The sequence below is a fragment of the Macaca fascicularis genome, chromosome 4 (genome assembly GCF_037993035.2).
Source record: "Macaca fascicularis isolate 582-1 chromosome 4, T2T-MFA8v1.1".
Taxonomy (NCBI): domain Eukaryota; kingdom Metazoa; phylum Chordata; class Mammalia; order Primates; family Cercopithecidae; genus Macaca; species Macaca fascicularis.
Window position 1 is genome coordinate 168,035,086 of NC_088378.1, and position 17,737 is coordinate 168,052,822.

Consider the following 17,737-nt stretch of genomic DNA (forward strand, 5'->3'; position numbering starts at 1 on the left):
CCGCCAGCCCTACTCCACCGCCACCAGGGGCGCACAGCGGCGGGTACGCGGCCGGAGGGAAGGGGCGGGGCGGGGCGGGGAAGGGGCGGGGCCTGCCCTGCCAGCGAAGGCCGGGAGGACCAGGAACCCAGGAGCGCATGGCCACGCTGCGCCGGCTTCGGGAGGCGCCGCGGCACTTACTGGTTTGCGAGAAATCCAACTTCGGCAACCGCAAGTCGCGCCACCGGCATCTTGTGCAGACGCACTACTATAACTACAGGGTGAGTCCGGTTGTCCTCGGCTTTTCGGGCCGTGCTCAATCGCTGCGTGCGAGAGAGGTTTAGGGAGAGTGCTAGGCTTCGCGGGGCGGGGCCGCCGGCGGTGCGCGGAGGGGCGGGGGCCCTCGCCTGGCTTGCTGGAAGTTGTAGTCTCTTAACTACTGTAGGCCAGTGGTCTGCAGGGCTGCAGGACTACAACTCCCAGGATAGGTAGGGCGTGGGGTCGGCACCCAGTGTGGAGGGAGCTGTGTCCAGGGCGTTCTGGCTGCTCACTCGGGTCAACCCGCCTAACTGGGAGGGGGTCCAGGGAGGGATTCGAGGTTTAGGGCCGGGACCGGAGAGTTACGACGGTGTGACGGCTGCGATGTGTAGCTGCCGGGCAGCCACGTGCACCTCGCTTTTTCCCCAAATCAGGGCGGGTCTCGCGCCTCGTCCCCACCACCGCCTCTCTCCCCAGCTTGGATCTCTCTCCCACCTGCACCACCTGCGTACCTGTGGATTTCTCCGGAGCATTCTGCCTAGGCTCGGCCCAGGAAGCTACCTGATTTTCTAAATTGGTTGTGGGAACTAATGTGATATCTAGAAACTTTAAGAAACCAACCTTATAATGGGGGATTAAACATTTTACACTTTAAATGGTTCAGCTTAATAACTCAGGTTTGACTGAGCAGTGTCTCAGAGATTTAAGTGGTGACCTGATCAGTCAGGACAGGCTAGTGTTTGAGCCTTGGGACCGTGATGACTTTTACAGTGTGGCAACATTTGAAGCCTGTCCGGTTTTTAACACCTATTTTGGATGGAAAGCTCATCACAGCAGCCAGGGATGTATACCTTAACTCGCCTGTTGCACTTTTCTCTCTCGAAATTGGAAACATACAGGAGCGCCATTGCTTGCACACAGCTTCTTAGTAATTGGATATCCATAAATTAATTCCTTATGCCCCGACAGACAGTTCATTTCCTTCCAGGATAACACCAGGGTAAACAAATCAAGGGATATTCAATTATACTATATTTCCTTGAAAATGGTGAAAGGAATAGGACATAAAATATACAGTATTGCTAATTTGCAAAAGATAAAATGCAAGCAAGAGTTTTCCATTAAAAGTATTCTATTCAGTCCCCTTCCTGTACTGTACGTTTGAATGCAGAAATGAAAAACTTGAGTAGTCAGATTTCTCTTTGCCTGAGATAGGTAAGTTAACGTGAGAGTTTTGTTGCCTGTGTTTTTATATTCCGGTGAAACTCGTGGAGAAATAACAACTTTCATGATCTTATTTCATTCCTAAAAACCTGGGTGTTCATCTTCATGGAAGTAAGACCTTGTTTGTATTACACATTCCAATAGGTTTCATTTCTCATTCCTGAATGTGGGATACTATCGGAAGAACTGAAAAATCTGGTCATGCAAACTGGACCCTATTACTTTGTGAAGAATTTACCTCTTCATGAATTAATTACACCCGAATTCATCAGTACCTTTATAAAGAAAGGTAAGAAAAACCTGAAATGGCTTTAAACAAGGCAAGATGAGGAAGTGTAGGTAGACCACATCACAATGCTGGGGCTGTTATTTTGTTTTGAACAGGGCCTGTGGGATAGTCTGTGTGGTCAGGTGCACACATGCACTACCCCCCGCCCCCCGTTCTCATCCTGTTCTTTCTTGTGCCCTCTTTAGGTGGTGGTTTCTGATTGCAATTGCCCACAAGTGTTGGATGGGGACGTTGTAACATGAGGGTATCCATCCCCTTAAAATGAGGATTGATGGAGAGGACAGACTTGCAGTCTGTGTTCAGATGCACTGCTTTCGAGGAAGTGGCTGCGAAGACCCTGTGCTGTGAGCAGCCCCACAGCAGCTGCCTCAGAGGGTTGGTCTCCAGATGCAGCCACAGCTACTGTTCACAGAGCAGAGTGCTCGTTGGGGTCCAGTGTCCTCTGCTTAGATTTTGTAGCCATAACCCCTCTCTGCGCACCCCATTTCCACCCACATCTGCTGGGTTGGACTGGTTTGTTTCAGTTGTTTCCTGGGAGCCGTTTGTTTGAAACTATTTCAAAGGGTATTTAGGGATTCCACCCACATACGTGAGTCACCTGTACAGTGGCCACATGCTTATCTTGTGCTAGCCCCCACATGTGTCCTCTCCAGTGAAGATACGAAGAATTCTAGTTACCAGTAGCTCCTCTCATTCTGACACTGCTGGGGCTACTTACGAGCTGGGCGTCTTGTCAGGTCTCATCACCATTATTCCTTTCATCTATTTTGAGGTCTGACACCACTCTGTCAATTACATGGACACTAGCTGTAGCAGGCACTGTTCAATATCTTACCAAATTTAACCCTTGCAACAATGTTATGAAGCAGGCCTATGATCCTCATTTAACAGGTGAGGAAACTGAGGCTTGGAGAGGTTGAGTAGCTTTTGAATCTTAACCCGGAACTCTGCCTCTAAGATGTGTATGTTTATCTACAATTCTACTTTGTACCCCTCTCCATGCATCCCCAAAGGTCACATTCCATTCTGAGTCAATTTTTTGCTTGATGATAGTACACTTGCACAAATAGGCCCTTGGTCGGGGAGTGAACTAGCTGGAGCTTGGTCTTCTGCATGCTCCAGCTTACCTTTGGCAGATGTTTGGTTTATTGAATGAACTGGAGCAGTGGTAGAAACTGACCTTTAATTACCTGGAAGACAGGTTATCTTGTGAAAATAATCCACTAACATCTTGCAGGTGTAATTTCTTCTTTTAAATTTTTCCTCTGGACTTTCTCTTACAGGTTCTTGCTATGCACTAACATGCAATACAAATATTGATGAAGATAATACAGTTGCCCTGCTACCAAATGGTAACGCTTATTTTTTCATCTTTCTTTAATTGTTAAAAAAAAAAATGCCTACTGTAAAAAAAAAAAAAAAAAAAAAAGCCAGGCACGGTGGCTCACGCCTATAATCCCTGCACTTTGGGATGCCAAAGCAGATGGATCACCTGAGGTCAGGAGTTCAAGACCTGCTTGGCCAACATGGTGAAACCCTGCCTCTACTAAAAATACAAAAATTAGCCAGCGTAGTGGCGCATGCCTGTAGTCCCAGCTTGGGAGGCTGAGGCAGGATAATCACTTGAACCCAGGAGGCGGAGGGTGCAGTGAGCCAAGATCGTGCCACTGCACTCCAGCCTGGGTGACAGAGTGAGACTCTGTCTAAAAAAAAAGAAGAAGATATTCAAAAGAATGAGTATACCATGACTTATTTATTTCATCTTTAGTAGAAAATCAGATTATTTCTAATTTCATTATTATGAATAATATCCTTGGATGTATAATGTATAAATAATATCTGTGTTATAAGACATGTATACATATAAATATTCTTGTGATATAAATAAGATCCTTGTATGCAGTTTGGTACATCAATATCTAACTGCTCAATTTGCTTTGCTTTCTTTTAGTCAGACAGCATAAGTTCTATTTTTGGTATCTCTTACGCAAGTTATTATTTGATTTGTAGGGAAATTAATTTTGTCACTGGATAAAGACACTTATGAAGAAACTGGACTTCAGGGTCATCCATCTCAGTTTTCTGGTAGAAAAATTATGAAATTTAGTAAGTATCATGTGTGCTCCATCTGTTTCTAAGAAGTCTGTAATCTTCTTGTGGCAATTTAAATTTAAATGTTTGAATTGCCTCTAATCTCTTTGTTCAGAAAAATGTGGCTTTTTAAAAAAATCTACCAAACTTCTGACTTAAGCTTCACAGAGGATAGGATGATGCTTTTAAGTTCATTTCTTTTCAGCTGTAGATGCGTTTGATAAAGATCGTAGACTTGGACTGGTCAATTAAATATATATGTTTTGGGTTAAACATTCAAAGTAATTTGGGAAGCCTAGGCAGGCGGATCATGAGGGCAAGAGATTGAGACCATCCTGGCCAACATGGAGAAACCCTGTCTCTGCTAAAAATACAAAAATTAGCCGGGCATCGTGGCGGGCGCCTGTACTCCCAGCTACTCGGGAGGCTGAGGCAGGAGAATCGCTTGAACCCAGGAGGAGGAGGTTGCAGTGAGCCAAGATCACAATCACTGCACTTCAGCCTGGTGACAGAGTGAGACTCCATATCAAAAAAAAAAAAAAATTCGAAGTACTGAACCCAAGATAGGAGTCTGCTTATTATAATGAAGAATTTCCTTTGGCTTCCCCAGGTCTTTATGATTACTAGTAGAAATTCACCCAGGAGTGAAGAGATCTTTTGCTGACAGTGTCTGGCTCGAACATCAATAGCTAAGGCTGCCACATCCATTAGTAGATGAAACCTGACCTCTCAAGGTCCTCTGCCTTTGGTCTTTGACCTAGGAAATATATAAATTTAAAATGTCTGTTTCTGTTAGCTCTCAAGGTTAGAAGTGCCCACCAAAGGGATCTTTTTTATTTGGCAAACCGAAGGGAGTGGAAGAAGAATAAAATAATTTTACTATCCATAAAATTTCCCAAAATTCTGGTTTTTAAAAATACAACACTTTTTCCATAGTATAAGCTGTATGTATATGAATGAAATATATATTCTTTTTTTCATTTTTAAAGTTGTTTCAATTGATTTGATGGAATTATCCTTAAACTTGGATTCTAAGAAGTATGAAAGAATATCTTGGTCCTTCAAAGAAAAGAAACCATTGAAATTTGATTTTCTTTTGGCTTGGCATAATACAGGTATGAAGAAACAATTATGTAATCATACAGTGATTTTGAAATTAATTGTTAATTAAAGAGGAGTAATGGAGGATTGAATGGTGATTCACTCTTATAGTCAAGGAATATTGTATATATATATAAAAATAGTATTAAGGAAATTAGCCCTTCTGACATCTCTGCAAACCATTGTTCAGGATTGTCTAGGCATGCAGGCCTTTCTGCCTGAGTCTTTTTGGGTTATACATAAATCCAGAGATCTTGAGAGTGGCTTTAGAGCAGCTAAATTTTATCTATTTCTCCCCTTTCCTCTCTCCAGCTTACCTTGAACAGTCTTGACTATAATGTTTTTATAGTTATATACACAATCTGCTTATTTATTATCACAGGGCACTAACTCAGACCTACCATTAAATGTCAGATTAATTTGTAATAACTTTTAATTGATTAGGACACTAAATTTAGTTCGAAGTTTGCTATTCACCACACAGTGTCATCTGCCGAAAACGGCCATGTATGTTGCTGCTTTCAGAAGTGTATCTTTGGCCAAGGTCATAATGGATCAAGTCATCAGGAATTAGGGTGTAGTACTCTCTTTTGGAGGATGGGAAGCATGGTGGTCTGTTTTAGAAATAGACCCATCTGTCTGCTCCTCGTGGGAGGTGTCTGGTCACTGGGTGCTCCAAGTTGCTCCCGTGAGCCCTAGGTCTGGCCTTCGGTGCCTCTCCTATGGTATAGAAAAGGGAGCAGAAAGGCTTATTGAAGTTTCCGTTGCGTAAAGTCTTCTATGCGGATCATCCAGACATTGGGCTCCGAATAGCTCCCTGTTCCTAAAGCTCCTGCTTTAAGGATTTGTCAGGAATTGTGAAAGGTCTGAGATTTCCTCATACTTGCAGGCTAACAAGATAGCCTGCCACGTTCTCAGGGATGCTGGCAGAAGACACACGAGCCCTGGGTCAGAGACACAGGACTTAATCCTCAGAGGAATAGCCGTAGCCAGAATATATCAGTCAGGGTTCTCCGGAGAGAAGGGACCAATTGGATGGATGGATGGATGGATGGATGGATGGATGATGGATGGATGGATGGATGGATGGATGGATGGATGATGGATGGATGGATGGATGGATGGGTGGATGATGGATGGGTGGATGATGGATGGATGGATGATGGATGGATGGATGGATGGATGGATGGATGGGTGGGTGGGTGGATGGATGGATGGATGGATGGGTGGGTGGGTGGGTGGGTGGGTGGATGGATGGATGGATAGATGGATATTAGGGGAATTGATCACACAACTGTGGAGGCTGAGGAGTTCCATGACAGGCTGTCTGCAAGTGGGAGACCCAGGGATGCTGGTAGCATGGCTCAGTCCAAATATGAAGGCCTGAGAATCAGGAAAGAAGACGGTGTAATTCTCAGTCCAAGGCGGAAGCCTGACAATCTGTGAATCTGCTGGTGCAAGCCCCAGAGTCCAAAGGCTAGAGAACCTAAAGTTCTGCTATCCAAGGGCAGGGGAAGAAGGGAGTCCCAGCTGCAAGGGACAGCGCATTCACTTTTCCTCTGCCTTTTTGTTCTGTCTGATGCCCCAGCCGGGTAGATGGTGCGCCCACAGTGAGGGCAGATCTTCCCACTCAGTCTTCCCACTCACATGCCAGTCTCCCCCAGAAACACCCTCACAGACACACCTAGAAATAATGCTTTCCCAGCCATCTAGATAACCCTTTATCCAGTCAGGTTGACACCTAAAATTAACCATCACACCGAATATCACCGTTTGCACCAGTTCACCAAGTCCCATTTGCCAGAGTGACACCAAGCGATGCTGGCACATGCAGTAGGTTGCATTACAGGAGAGGAACCTGGAGTTTAAGAACTCCAGTCCTTTGTAAGGGGCAGTAAGCCTGCTGATCTCTGCCTGGAGAGAGGGAGGGTGACATTATTTCTATTATACTGGACAGTAAACAAGCCTGCCCTTTGCTGTGGAGGGAGTACCATCTCTATCTTCCAAGGCCATTGGCTACACAAACATCCCTGAAAAGATACACTGGATTTTACTGGGTTTTCAGAGTCAAGTTTGGATGAGGTTCCATCACCATTCAGTTTCTCTTATTTTTCTTTAATAGAGATTGTGCAGATAAGCTGCTTCTCTCTGGAGTTCACAAATGTTATTCATACATTAGGAATGCTTTTGGTTTTAAGTGTGAAGTTGAAATTTTTTATTAGCACACACGATGAAACTAGTTTGGGTCTGATCAGAAACTATTCTGCTTTTCCAGGAAAAGTGTGAAAAAAGATGAACATTTACAGAACTTGGGCAAAAGGAGCTGAAAGCAGCTTTAAATGATTTTAATTTGAATGCAGCGCTGCACAGCTTCCATCTTACTTAATCTTGCCACTCAAATGGGAATGGATGGGTTCCGGGATTCACTAAACTTGCTTACGATGGTCAAATGGATTCAAATGGCTTTGTATGGTGTGTTTTTAAGGTTCGGAAGAATCAACAATGATGTCATATTTTTCCAAGTACCAAATTCAGGAGCATCAGCCAAAAGTAGCGCTGAGTACAGTGAGAGGTCTCCAGTGCCCGGTGCTGCAGAGCAGTGAGCTCGAGGGAGCGCCGGAGGTGTCCTGCCAGGCTCTGGAGCTCTTCGACTGGCTTGGCGCCGTCTTCAGTAATGTCAGCCTGTGGGTATCTGGACTCCCTGTGTCTTCTAGGGCTCTGGCCTGCTGCTTGTTTTTAATACGAGTTTAAGACTTTGGAAGGGATCATGTGATGGATATCAATGTGTTATCTCTCTCTTTTTTTTTTGGTGACAGAAATAATGAGCCTAATAATTTCATATCAACCTATTGCTGTCCTCAGCCAAGCACGGTGGTGGCAAAAGCTTATTTGTGTACAATCACTGGCTTCATACTTCCAGAGAAGATCTGTCTCCTATTGGAACATCTCTGGTGAGAACTCTTTGCCTTTTATATCGCTCATCGTTGCTATATAGAACAGTATGTAAAATAGTGTAGATTTTTCATTTTGGGAGGTAGTATATAAATAAAATGTACATTGAAAGGAAACTCAAATCCCCTATTGCAAAGACTGTACATTGAGTATAATCCTATTTAGTAAGCATATCTTCTGAATCTTCCCTTTTAAAATGTCAGATTTAAGTCTTGAAGGTTTTCCTTTTTAAGCCCAACATCCCTTTTCACATTTATTGGTTTAGTACTTTGATCTTCTTCAACCAGAAGGCTGGATATGAAAACTCTGGTGAATTATCCTTCAACGTTTCAGTTAACTGAGACTCTGAGAACAGTACTCTTAATAGGAGGAAAACTATCCTTAAACGCCTGTGGGGTTTTTTGTTTTGGGTTCTTTTCCTCTTAAAGACCTCCCAGAATGAGGGTGGGAACAGCTGAGGTTTGTTTTGTGTGTTGTATATTAGTTAACCCTTATGGAATTCACAGTGTGACATCAGGAATTGATCACACACTTCTTGATTTTCATAAATTAAAGCTAAGATCTAAGCTTTATTAGAGTATCAGAAATACTACTTATCCTGAATAAATTTTTTAAAAATCAGACATTCCTAACTCTCCCTGTTTAACAATTACCTTTTTTTCAGTCACTACTTTGATGAACTGAAGTTAGCTCCATGGGTTACATTGTCCGTTCAAGGCTTTGCAGACAGCCCTGTTTCTTGGGGAAAAAATGAACATGGTTTTTGGAAAGGAGGAGAACATTTATATAACTTTGTGATTTTTAATAATCAGGACTATTGGCTTCAGATGGCTGTTGGGGCGAATGATCACTGTCCACCATAAAAATTACAAAATTAAAAATCATGTTTGCCTACGTTTATGCTTGCTTTCAGATTTCTTAATGGTAAAAGGTCTGTGTGTGCCACTCAGGCTTGTGTGATGGTGACGTTTCTCAGATCAGCATTTGCTAGCATCCTGCGCTGCACCTGGGCCCCATCTGTGATGGCGGCAGGGCCTGCTGTCCAATGAATAGCTCATAGTTGATTTCTCTCTGTCAACATAAGCACAAGGTCGTGGTTACTACGTGGTAGACTGGGCCAGGATGTCCAAGGACCAGGGGGTATTGGTCCCCATCTCACCCCATTAGGTGAGATATATTTTGCTCATTACAACTTTTTCAGATAATAAAAAGAAATCTTATCCTTACCAGGGCCAGTCCCTGTTGTTAAGTGCTGTTTATATGTTACCATGTTAGATTCTCACACCAACCCTTTGAGGAAGCTGAGGCACAGTGTGTAAATACGCTACCGAAGTTACAGTGCTAGTGGACCTGAGACTTGATCTCAGGCCAGCCTAGTTCCTAAGTGTGTTCTCACGCTAATGCCTCTGGATCAGAGAGGAATCAGTGGATACTGTCAATTGTTATAGAACAGGTTGAAAGAATTTTATTTCCAGCAGTAAGGCTGATAAGGACCAGTTGAAAACAACTAAAACTTTAGAATACATATGAAGAACCATTTTTTAAATGTAAAAAGTAAGAGCTGCAAAATAAGAGTTCTCAAAGACAAAAAGAATTTTGTGTGTGTGTGTGTGTGTAAATGGAAGCAGAAACCCAAAGAAGTAAGGGACGTACTGATGCCACTTTTCAGCCTTAGTGCATCTGCCAAATGTCAAATTGAATTTTTCTTCTCATAGCCTGGGGTGGGAAGGGGCTGCAGAACCGCACACAAAGCTCAGGGCCTGCCCAAGGGAGGAAAACTAAGAGGAGACCTCATAAAGTGAGACACCAAAAGGATAGATGTAATGTAGGGGTGAACTAGGAATAAATCCATCTGCTTCACCCATACCCCCAACCCCTGGGAACAGCAAGGAAGATTTCTGTCCTGGGGGAAGACATCTTACTTGAGAGCCTATATACAACCACAGGCAGTTTTTAGGGTGGTTTGTTTGCTCAACCTGGGTAGTCTTAAATCTCAAGCTGCCCAGCACTTTGGGAGGCCGGGACGGGTGGATCACGAGGTCAGGAGATCGAGACCATCCTGGCTAATGCAGTGAAACCCCGTCTCTACTAAAAAATACAAAAAACTAGCCGGGCGCGGTGGTGGGTGCCTGTAGTCCCAGCTACTCGGGAGGCTGGGGCAGGAGAATGGCGTGAACCCGGGAGGCGGAGCTTGCAGTGAGCTGAGATCCAGCCACTGCACTCCAGCCCCGGTGACAGAGCGAGACTCCATCTCAAAAAAAAAAAAAAAAATGTCAAGCTGGAAATTTCAAGTGATAACAGGATTTTAGTGCCTTACAGGTAACTGGCAGAAGCAAAACAGATTGTCTTTGGAGAAACTCGGAGAGTTTCAAGGAATATAAGTTCATAGAAAAAAAATCACAACGTAAAATAGGCAAGAACCAGCAGAAACAAGGGGCAGAAGAAGGCCACTAAGTCTTAGAAAGACTTAAGATGTTAAGTTAGCAAGCACATCCATAAAGTGTGCTTTATACTTACAGAAATAAGGGGGGTTAAATGGCATAGGCATAAAAACAATGAAGCAGATTGTAAAAAGTGCCAAACAAATCTAGGAATGAAAAATATAATTGAAATTGCAAGTTCCACTCGTTGGTTTAACAGCAGACTAGATGCCACTGAAAATAGAATAATGGATATGAAGAAATTAAGATCTTTTCAAATTTGCAAAAGCTGAAAGACTGTCATCCATATATCTGCACTACAAGAAAAGTTAAAGGATGTCCTTTGGGCATAAGGAAAATGCCTGCCTTCTGAAGGAAATGAAGAACACTGAAAATAGTAAGAACATGGGTAAATGTAGGATTTATTATTTAAACCTCTTTAAAAGACAGTTGTTTAAATGAAAGTCATAGTGTGGGATTTATATGTGTAAAAGTAGAATGGATGACCACAATAGCTTAAAGACCAGGAGAGGAGAATCATTGCTATTGTAAAGTTCTTATGCACAAAGTGACATGCTACCATTTGAAGATAGAGTGCGATAAGTTACAGATGTGTGCTAAAGCAGCTGCTAAAATGACATACCAAAAAATCATACCTATTAAACTATCAAAAGATAAAATGGAATTATTTTTAAAACTTGATTCATCAAAAAGACAGAAAAAGAGGTAAAAGGGAATAAAGACCAGATAGGATGAATAGAAGACAAATAGCAAGATGAAAGACTCAACCTAACTGTATCAAAAATCACATTAAATGTGAATAGTGTAAACACCCCAATTAAAAGGCATAGATTTTCAGACTGGATTGAAAACACATGACCCAATTATATTCTGTCTACAAGAAATGTACTTTAAATAGAAAGATACAAATACTTAAAGGATGGGAAAAAAGATATGCTAACACTAGTTACATGAAAATTAAAGTGGCTATATTAATCAAAATAGAGCAAAAAGTAATTCCAAGCATATTAGTCCATTCTCATACTGCCATAAAGAAATATCTGAGAGTGGGTAGCTTATAAACAAAAGAGGTTTAATTGGCTCATATTTCTTTTTTTTTTTTTTTTTTTTTTTTTTTTGAGATAGAACCTCCCTCTGTTGCCCAGGATGGACTGCAGTGACACAATCTCCGCTCACTGCAACCTCCACCTCCTGGGTTCAGGTGATTCTGCTGCCTCAGCCTCTTGAGTAGCTGGAATTACAGACATGCACCACCACGCCCGGCTAGTTTTTTTGTTTGTTTGTTCAATTTTTTTTTTTTTTTAGTAGAGACGGGGTTTCACCATATTGGCCAGGCTGGTCTCGAACTCCTGACCTCGTGATCCGCCCACCTCAGTGTCCCAAAGTGCTGGGATTACAAGCATGGGCCGCCGCACCCGGCCTAATTGGCTCACATTTCTGCAGGCTGTGTGGGAAGCACGGTGGGCATCCACTTGACTTCTGGGGAGGCCTCAGGAAAACTCAGTCATGGCGGAAAGTGAAAGAGAAGCATGGCCATAGCAGGAGGGACGGGTCAGGGAAGTACCACACACTTTTAAACAACCAGATCTTGTCAGAATTCTATCATGAGAAGAGCACTAAATGGGGGAACCCACCCGCATGATCCAGTCACCCACCAGGCCCCACCTCCAACACTGGGGATTACGATTTGACATGAGATTTAGGCAGGGACACAGACCCAAGCCATATCACCCAGAATCACAGGAAGTTATTTCATACTTATAACACACACCTCATAACAAAGCTTCAAAACACATGAAGCAAGAACAAGTAGAACTTCAAGGAGACATAGATCAATCCACTATTATCAGACATTAATACCCAACCCTCAATAATTGACAGAACAAGTAGGCAGGAAATCAACAAGAATAAAGTAGACTTCAACAATTCTATCAATCTACTTGACCCGACTGATATTTTTAGAACATTGTATCTTACAACCGCAGAAAATTTTTCCTGAGAAAATTGAGAAACAACTCAATTTTGTTTCTGAGAAATAACTTGAGAAAAATTTTTAGTTGTTTGAGTTAAAATAATAGTATCGGATTTATAATATATGTAAAAGGAAAAGTTTTTGTAAAAAGGAATGTAAAATGTAGAAGGATTAAGTTTTTCTCAAGTACATATGGAACGTTTATAGAGATGGACTACATTATAGACCATTTAAAAAGTCTCAAATTCAAAAGATTTGTCACATGAAGTATATTGTCTGGCCATGGTGGAATTAAATTAGAAATCAATAGCAGAAACTAGAAAAGAGAAAAACCTAAAGTAAGCAGAAGGAAAGGAATAATAAAGGTCAAAGTGGGACTTAATGAAATTTTTAAAATAGAGAAATATTAATGAATCAAAATTTGGGGAGTTTGGGGGGAAATATTTTTAAATTGAGAAATCTCCAGCCAGGTAGATATATCAGGGAAAAAAGAAACAAGACACAAGTTACCAATATAAGCAATGAGACAGGTGACATCACTGAAGAGCCTACAGATAGAAAGGATAGTGAGGAAATATTAGGAACACCTTTATAGCAATAAATTCAACATGGATTAAATTGACACATCCTTTGAAAGGCACAGATTACCAAAGCTCACCCAAGAAGAAATAGATTACCTGAATAGCTCTATGTCTGTTCAAGAAGTTGAAATTACAGTTTAAAAACCTGTAACGAAAATCTCACCTGTATTCCCAGCATGTTGGGAAGTTGAGATGGGAGGATCACTTGAAGCCAGGAGTTCAAGGACAGGCTGGACAACATAGTGAGATTCTGAAGAAAAAAGAAAAAAACTAAAAAACTAAAAAAATTAGCCAGGCATGGTAGCACATGCCTGTAGTCCTAGCTACTTGAGAGGCTGAGGCAGGATGATTGCTTGAGCCTAGGAATTGAAGGCTGCAGTGATCTATGATCACACCACTGCACTCTAGCCTCGCTGACAAATCAAGGCCCTGACTCAAGAAAGGGAGAGAAGGAGAGAGAGAGAGGAAGAAATACTTTCTACCTCATTATCTGAGGCCAGAATTATCCTAGTACCAAAATTATCCTAGGACCCTGGTCAAACAACATGCTACAAAGGAAAGAAAACTACAGACCAACATTTCTCATGAGCATAGGGTAAAATTCTAAGCCAATTTATCAAATTGAATCCTACAAGATAAGAAACAGGTAACACAGCATGATCAAGAGGGAATATCCAAGGAGTATAGGGTTGACTTAACATTTGAAAAATCAATCAATATAATTCATTGTATAAACAAACTCAAAAAGAATAATCGTATAATCAATACAGAAAGGCATTTGACAAAATCCAGCTTTTGCAAAATTCCATTGCAAAATTCAATGGACATACAAATGAGCTACTAGAACAAATAAGTGAGTCTGTCAAGGTTGCAGGATAAAAAGTAGTGTACAAAAATCAGTTGTATATGGTAGCAATGAAAAATTAATAATTGAAATAAAAAATCGACAACATTCGCAGTCGCATAAACAATACTACCTTTGCAATAGCAGAAATACCTGGGATAAGTCTGACCAAAAAAATGAGAAAAATACTGTACACTGAAAACTACAAAATATTACTATGGTAAAGAAGACCTAAGTAGATGATATACCTTGTTCATGGGTTACAAGACTCAATATTGTTAAGATGTCGTGTCATACTCCCAAAATATAGATTCAATATAGATTTAATATAATCTCAATCAAAATCCCAGCAGCCTATTTGTGCATGCGTGTGTGTGTGTGTGTGTATGTGTGTTTGTGTAAATTGACAAGCTGATTCTAAAATATTTGTAGAACTTCAAAGGACCTAGAGTAGCCAAACAACTCCACAAAAGAAGAACCAAGTTTGAGGACTAATATTACCATATTTTAAGGAGTTATTCTGAAGCTACAGTAATCAAGACAGTGTGGTATTGACATGAAGGATATACCAATAGATCAATGATACAGGAATTGTATCCAGAATATAAAGTACTTTCAAAACTCAGCAATAAGAAAACAAACAATCCAAATGGAAAATGAAGGAAAGACATCAACAGACATTTTACCAAAGAATATATTTAGACAGCAAATAAATGAATGAAAAGATGTTCTAACATCATTAACCATTAGGAAAAAGGCAAATTAAAATCATGATATCACTAACTTCTACTAGAATGGTTAAAAGATAGCGATAACACGGAATTCTCACAAGTATGCTGAGAAACTTCATCTCTCATATATTGCTGGTGGTAATGTATAATTTCACAACCATTTGGAAAAATATTTCCCAGTTTACTTATAAAAGTAAACATGAAATTATTGTATGACCCAGTAATTTCACTCTTGGGCATTTATCCTGGGGAAATGAACTTATGGTCACACAAAAACCCATACTCAAATGTTCATGGCAGCTTTATGTGTAATGAACAAAACCCAGGAAAAAAACAAATGTCCTTCAGTGTGTGAACTTGTGATCCGTGAAATACTGCTTAACAATAAAAAGGAGCAAGTTATTAACACACCCAGTAACTTGGAAGGATCTCAAGGGAATTATATGGAGTGGAAAAAAACCCAGACCAAAAAGGCACTGTTGTATGATTCCATTTATATAACATCCTTGAAATGAAAAAATTGTAGGAATGGAGACCAGACTAGTGGTTGCCTGAGATTACGGATGTTGGGGGTACGGAGGGGTCGGTGTGGCTGTAACAGGGCAATAAAAAGGATCATCGTGGTGATGGAACTCTTCTATATCTTGACTGTGGTTGTCAGTATACGGACCTACACATGAAATAAAACTGCACAGAACATACCCCACCGCTGCCCCCAACACACACACTACAAGTAAAACTAAGGAAATCTGAATCAGGTCTGTGGATTGTACCATCAATTTCCTAGTTTTGACAATGTGCTACATTTATATTAGATGTTACCACTGGAGGTATCAAATGTTACACAGGACCTTTCTGTATGATATCCGCCACTTCCTCTGAATCTATAATTGTTTCAAAAGGTAAACACAAATTTGGGAAAGAGAAAAGGGGATAGGAGGAGGGAGGCCCATACAGGTATATGTGAATTGTCCTGACTCAAACTTCCTTGCAGAATGGATGACTCCTGTGGATTTATTACAGTATTCAAATAAATAAATGGTCATGCATGGGAACAGTGATGAAAATGGGTCAAAATCAATGCAAAATCACAGTGGTTACTCCAACCCTGTGCACTGAGCCTGGAGGAAGTCTACAGGGGGTGGAGGGGAATGAGGGTGGGGTGGATGTCTCCAGTAGACAGTTAGTCCTGGATTTCCTGAGGATGAAAAGCAACTGAGAGCATAAGAACAAGCAAAACAAAGAAGGCAGGTAGTGCTCAGAACATAAGGCCGCAGCATGCACTGCCTTTTGCACCGTAGGTAAGGCTGGTCTCTCCCTGAAAAAGGCAGGCAGCCAGGGTGACCCCAAGGACGGCGAGGCGGGGCACAGGGCTGGGCTCTGTGGCAGCCTGTTCTGGTGCCCAGCCTCTGCTGGGAAGGAGCTGTGGGCCAGCCTGTGGGGAGGAATGCCTAGACTGGTTGAAGAGGGCTGTGGTGGGTCAGGATGTGGAGGGCACTCGTGGTGGGCTTCCAAAAACCTAGGATCGGTCCCCAGGACTCTCCCTCCATGTCCCCTTCATGCCTCCAACCCCAGCCGTTGGCCATCCCCTGCTCTAGCTGGGGCAACCTCCTTCAGTAGTGTTGATGGCAAAATTTTGGATCTTATTTTTAGCAAAACTACTCTGTATATGACTTGGTAGCATCACACTACCTGCCAAGTGGGTATCTTCTGTGGGACAAGATGCTCTCTTTGCCCATCCGTTATGGACTGAATGTTTCTGTCCCCTGAAAATTCATATGCTGAGGCCCTAACCCCAGTGTGATGGTCTTAGCAGGCGGGGCCTTTGGGAGGTGCTTGGGCTTAGATGAGGTCTTCAGGGTGGAGCCCCCACAGTGGGATTAGTGTCCTCACAGGAAGAGGATGAGACCACAGTTCTCTTGGGCATGTGAGGGTACAGCAAGGACACAGCCATGGAGAGGCCAGGAGGGGAGCCCTCACCAGGACCCCAGTCATGCTGGCACCCAGCTCCAGGGACTTCCCAGGCTCCAGAACTGTGAGAAATCGGTTTCTCTTGTTTAAGGCATGCAGTCTACGGTATTTGGTTATGGCAGGCTGAGCTAAGCCCCCATCTCTAGCAGTAACATTCAGTGACTATCCCTATCATGTTCAGAGTGATATCCCTCCAGGGGCATCTACTGCCTCCCCCTCCACTAACCACTCAGCCACACCCATCCTTACTGCCAAGAGGTTTTTTTTTTTTTCCCCCTTTCTTCATTAAGACTTTTTTTAGAGGCTAGGCATGGTGGCCCAGCCCTGTAATCCTAGCACTTTGGGAGGCTGAGGCAGGTGGATCGCTTGAACTCAAGAGTTCAAGATCAGCCTAGCCAACACGGCAAGACCTTATTTCTACAAAATAATACACAAATTAGCTGGACATGGTGGTGCATGCCTGTAGTCCCAGCTACTCAGGAGGTTGAGGTGGGAGGATCACCTGAGCCTGGCAGATTGAGGCTGCAGTGAGCTGAGATCACACCACTGCACTCCAGCCTGGGTGACAGAGCAAGACCCTATCTCAAAAAAAAAAAAAAAAAGACTTTTTTAAAGAATAATTTTAGATTTATGGGAAAAAAGCAGTACAGAGAGTGCCTATGTACTTCCCCCAACACACACACATACACACACACACATACAATTTCTCCTAATATTAACATCTTTCATTAGTATGATACATTTGTTACAGTTAGTGAACCAATATTGATACGTGTTGTTATTACCTAGGGTCCAGACTATATTCAGACACCCTTAGTTTTCCCCTGAGTCCTTTTCCTGTCCCAGGTCCCTCCAGGACCTCACGCTCCATTGAGTCCTCCTGGCTGTGAGTGTCTGAGGCTCTCCTGGTTTGGGGTGGTCTTGACAGTTCTTCAGGGTGCTACTTGGGGAAATTGTGGAATGCCCCCTTGTTGCAATTTGTCTGATTTTTTTTCTTGAGATTAGATAGGCGCTTTGGATTTTAGAGAGGAAGACCACAGAGGTAAAATGCCATTGTCATCACGTTATTTCAAGGGCACATAGTCTCAATGTGATTTAGGGCTGTTGCTGTTGACCTTGATCAGCTGGCCGAGGTGGTGATTGTCAGGCATCTCCACTGTGAAATTACTCTCCTCTGGTCCCCTTTCCATTCTGTCCTCTTTGGAAGGAAGTCACTATGTGCAATCCACCGTTAAAGAGTGGAGAATTCTGCTCCCCTCCTTTAGGGTGGAATAGATACATAAAGCATTTCAAATTCTGCAGG

The 17,737-nt window shown here is 42.3% G+C and overlaps 1 protein-coding gene and 1 long non-coding RNA gene across 9 annotated transcripts in view; one reads left to right on the forward strand and one right to left on the reverse strand.

The window, feature by feature from the left end:
- LOC107129643 (uncharacterized) overlaps window positions 1–330 on the reverse strand; it is a 48,424-nt gene extending 48,094 nt beyond the window's left edge. For all 7 annotated transcript variants that reach the window (XR_012434272.1, XR_012434274.1, XR_012434273.1 and 4 more), the window contains exon 1: window positions 181–330. This is a non-coding gene — a long non-coding RNA (uncharacterized lncRNA). The remainder of the gene's footprint in view (window positions 1–180) is intronic.
- On the forward strand, window positions 82–8,788 carry RPP40 (ribonuclease P/MRP subunit p40). 2 transcript variants are annotated; one of them, XM_005554129.4, is made up of 8 exons: window positions 82–260; window positions 1,606–1,750; window positions 3,034–3,102; window positions 3,761–3,856; window positions 4,831–4,956; window positions 7,428–7,626; window positions 7,759–7,893; window positions 8,559–8,788. In XM_005554129.4, the coding sequence occupies exons 1-8, from the start codon at window positions 138–140 to the stop codon at window positions 8,755–8,757; spliced, it is 1,092 nt and encodes a 363-aa protein (XP_005554186.3). In that variant the 5' UTR covers window positions 82–137; the 3' UTR covers window positions 8,758–8,788. The 2 variants fall into 2 exon arrangements, with proteins under 2 accessions (XP_005554186.3, XP_073895007.1); XM_074038906.1 differs by lacking the exons at window positions 82–260; window positions 1,606–1,750 and adding an exon at window positions 1,825–2,125.
- The last annotated feature ends 8,949 nt before the right edge of the window (window positions 8,789–17,737 follow it).

What these genes read in the sequence shown, in the direction of transcription:
- RPP40 (XM_005554129.4), top strand. Translation starts at nt 138, where the DNA reads ATGGCCACGCTGCGCCGGCTTCGGGAGGCGCCGCGGCACTTACTGGTT. An exon ending in TAGAAAAATTATGAAATTTA is followed by an intron (nt 3,857 to 4,830) that starts GTAAGTATCATG and finishes TCATTTTTAAAG; the next exon opens with TTGTTTCAATTGATTTGATG. An exon ending in GTCTTCAGTAATGTCAGCCT is followed by an intron (nt 7,627 to 7,758) that starts GTGGGTATCTGG and finishes TTTTGGTGACAG; the next exon opens with AAATAATGAGCCTAATAATT.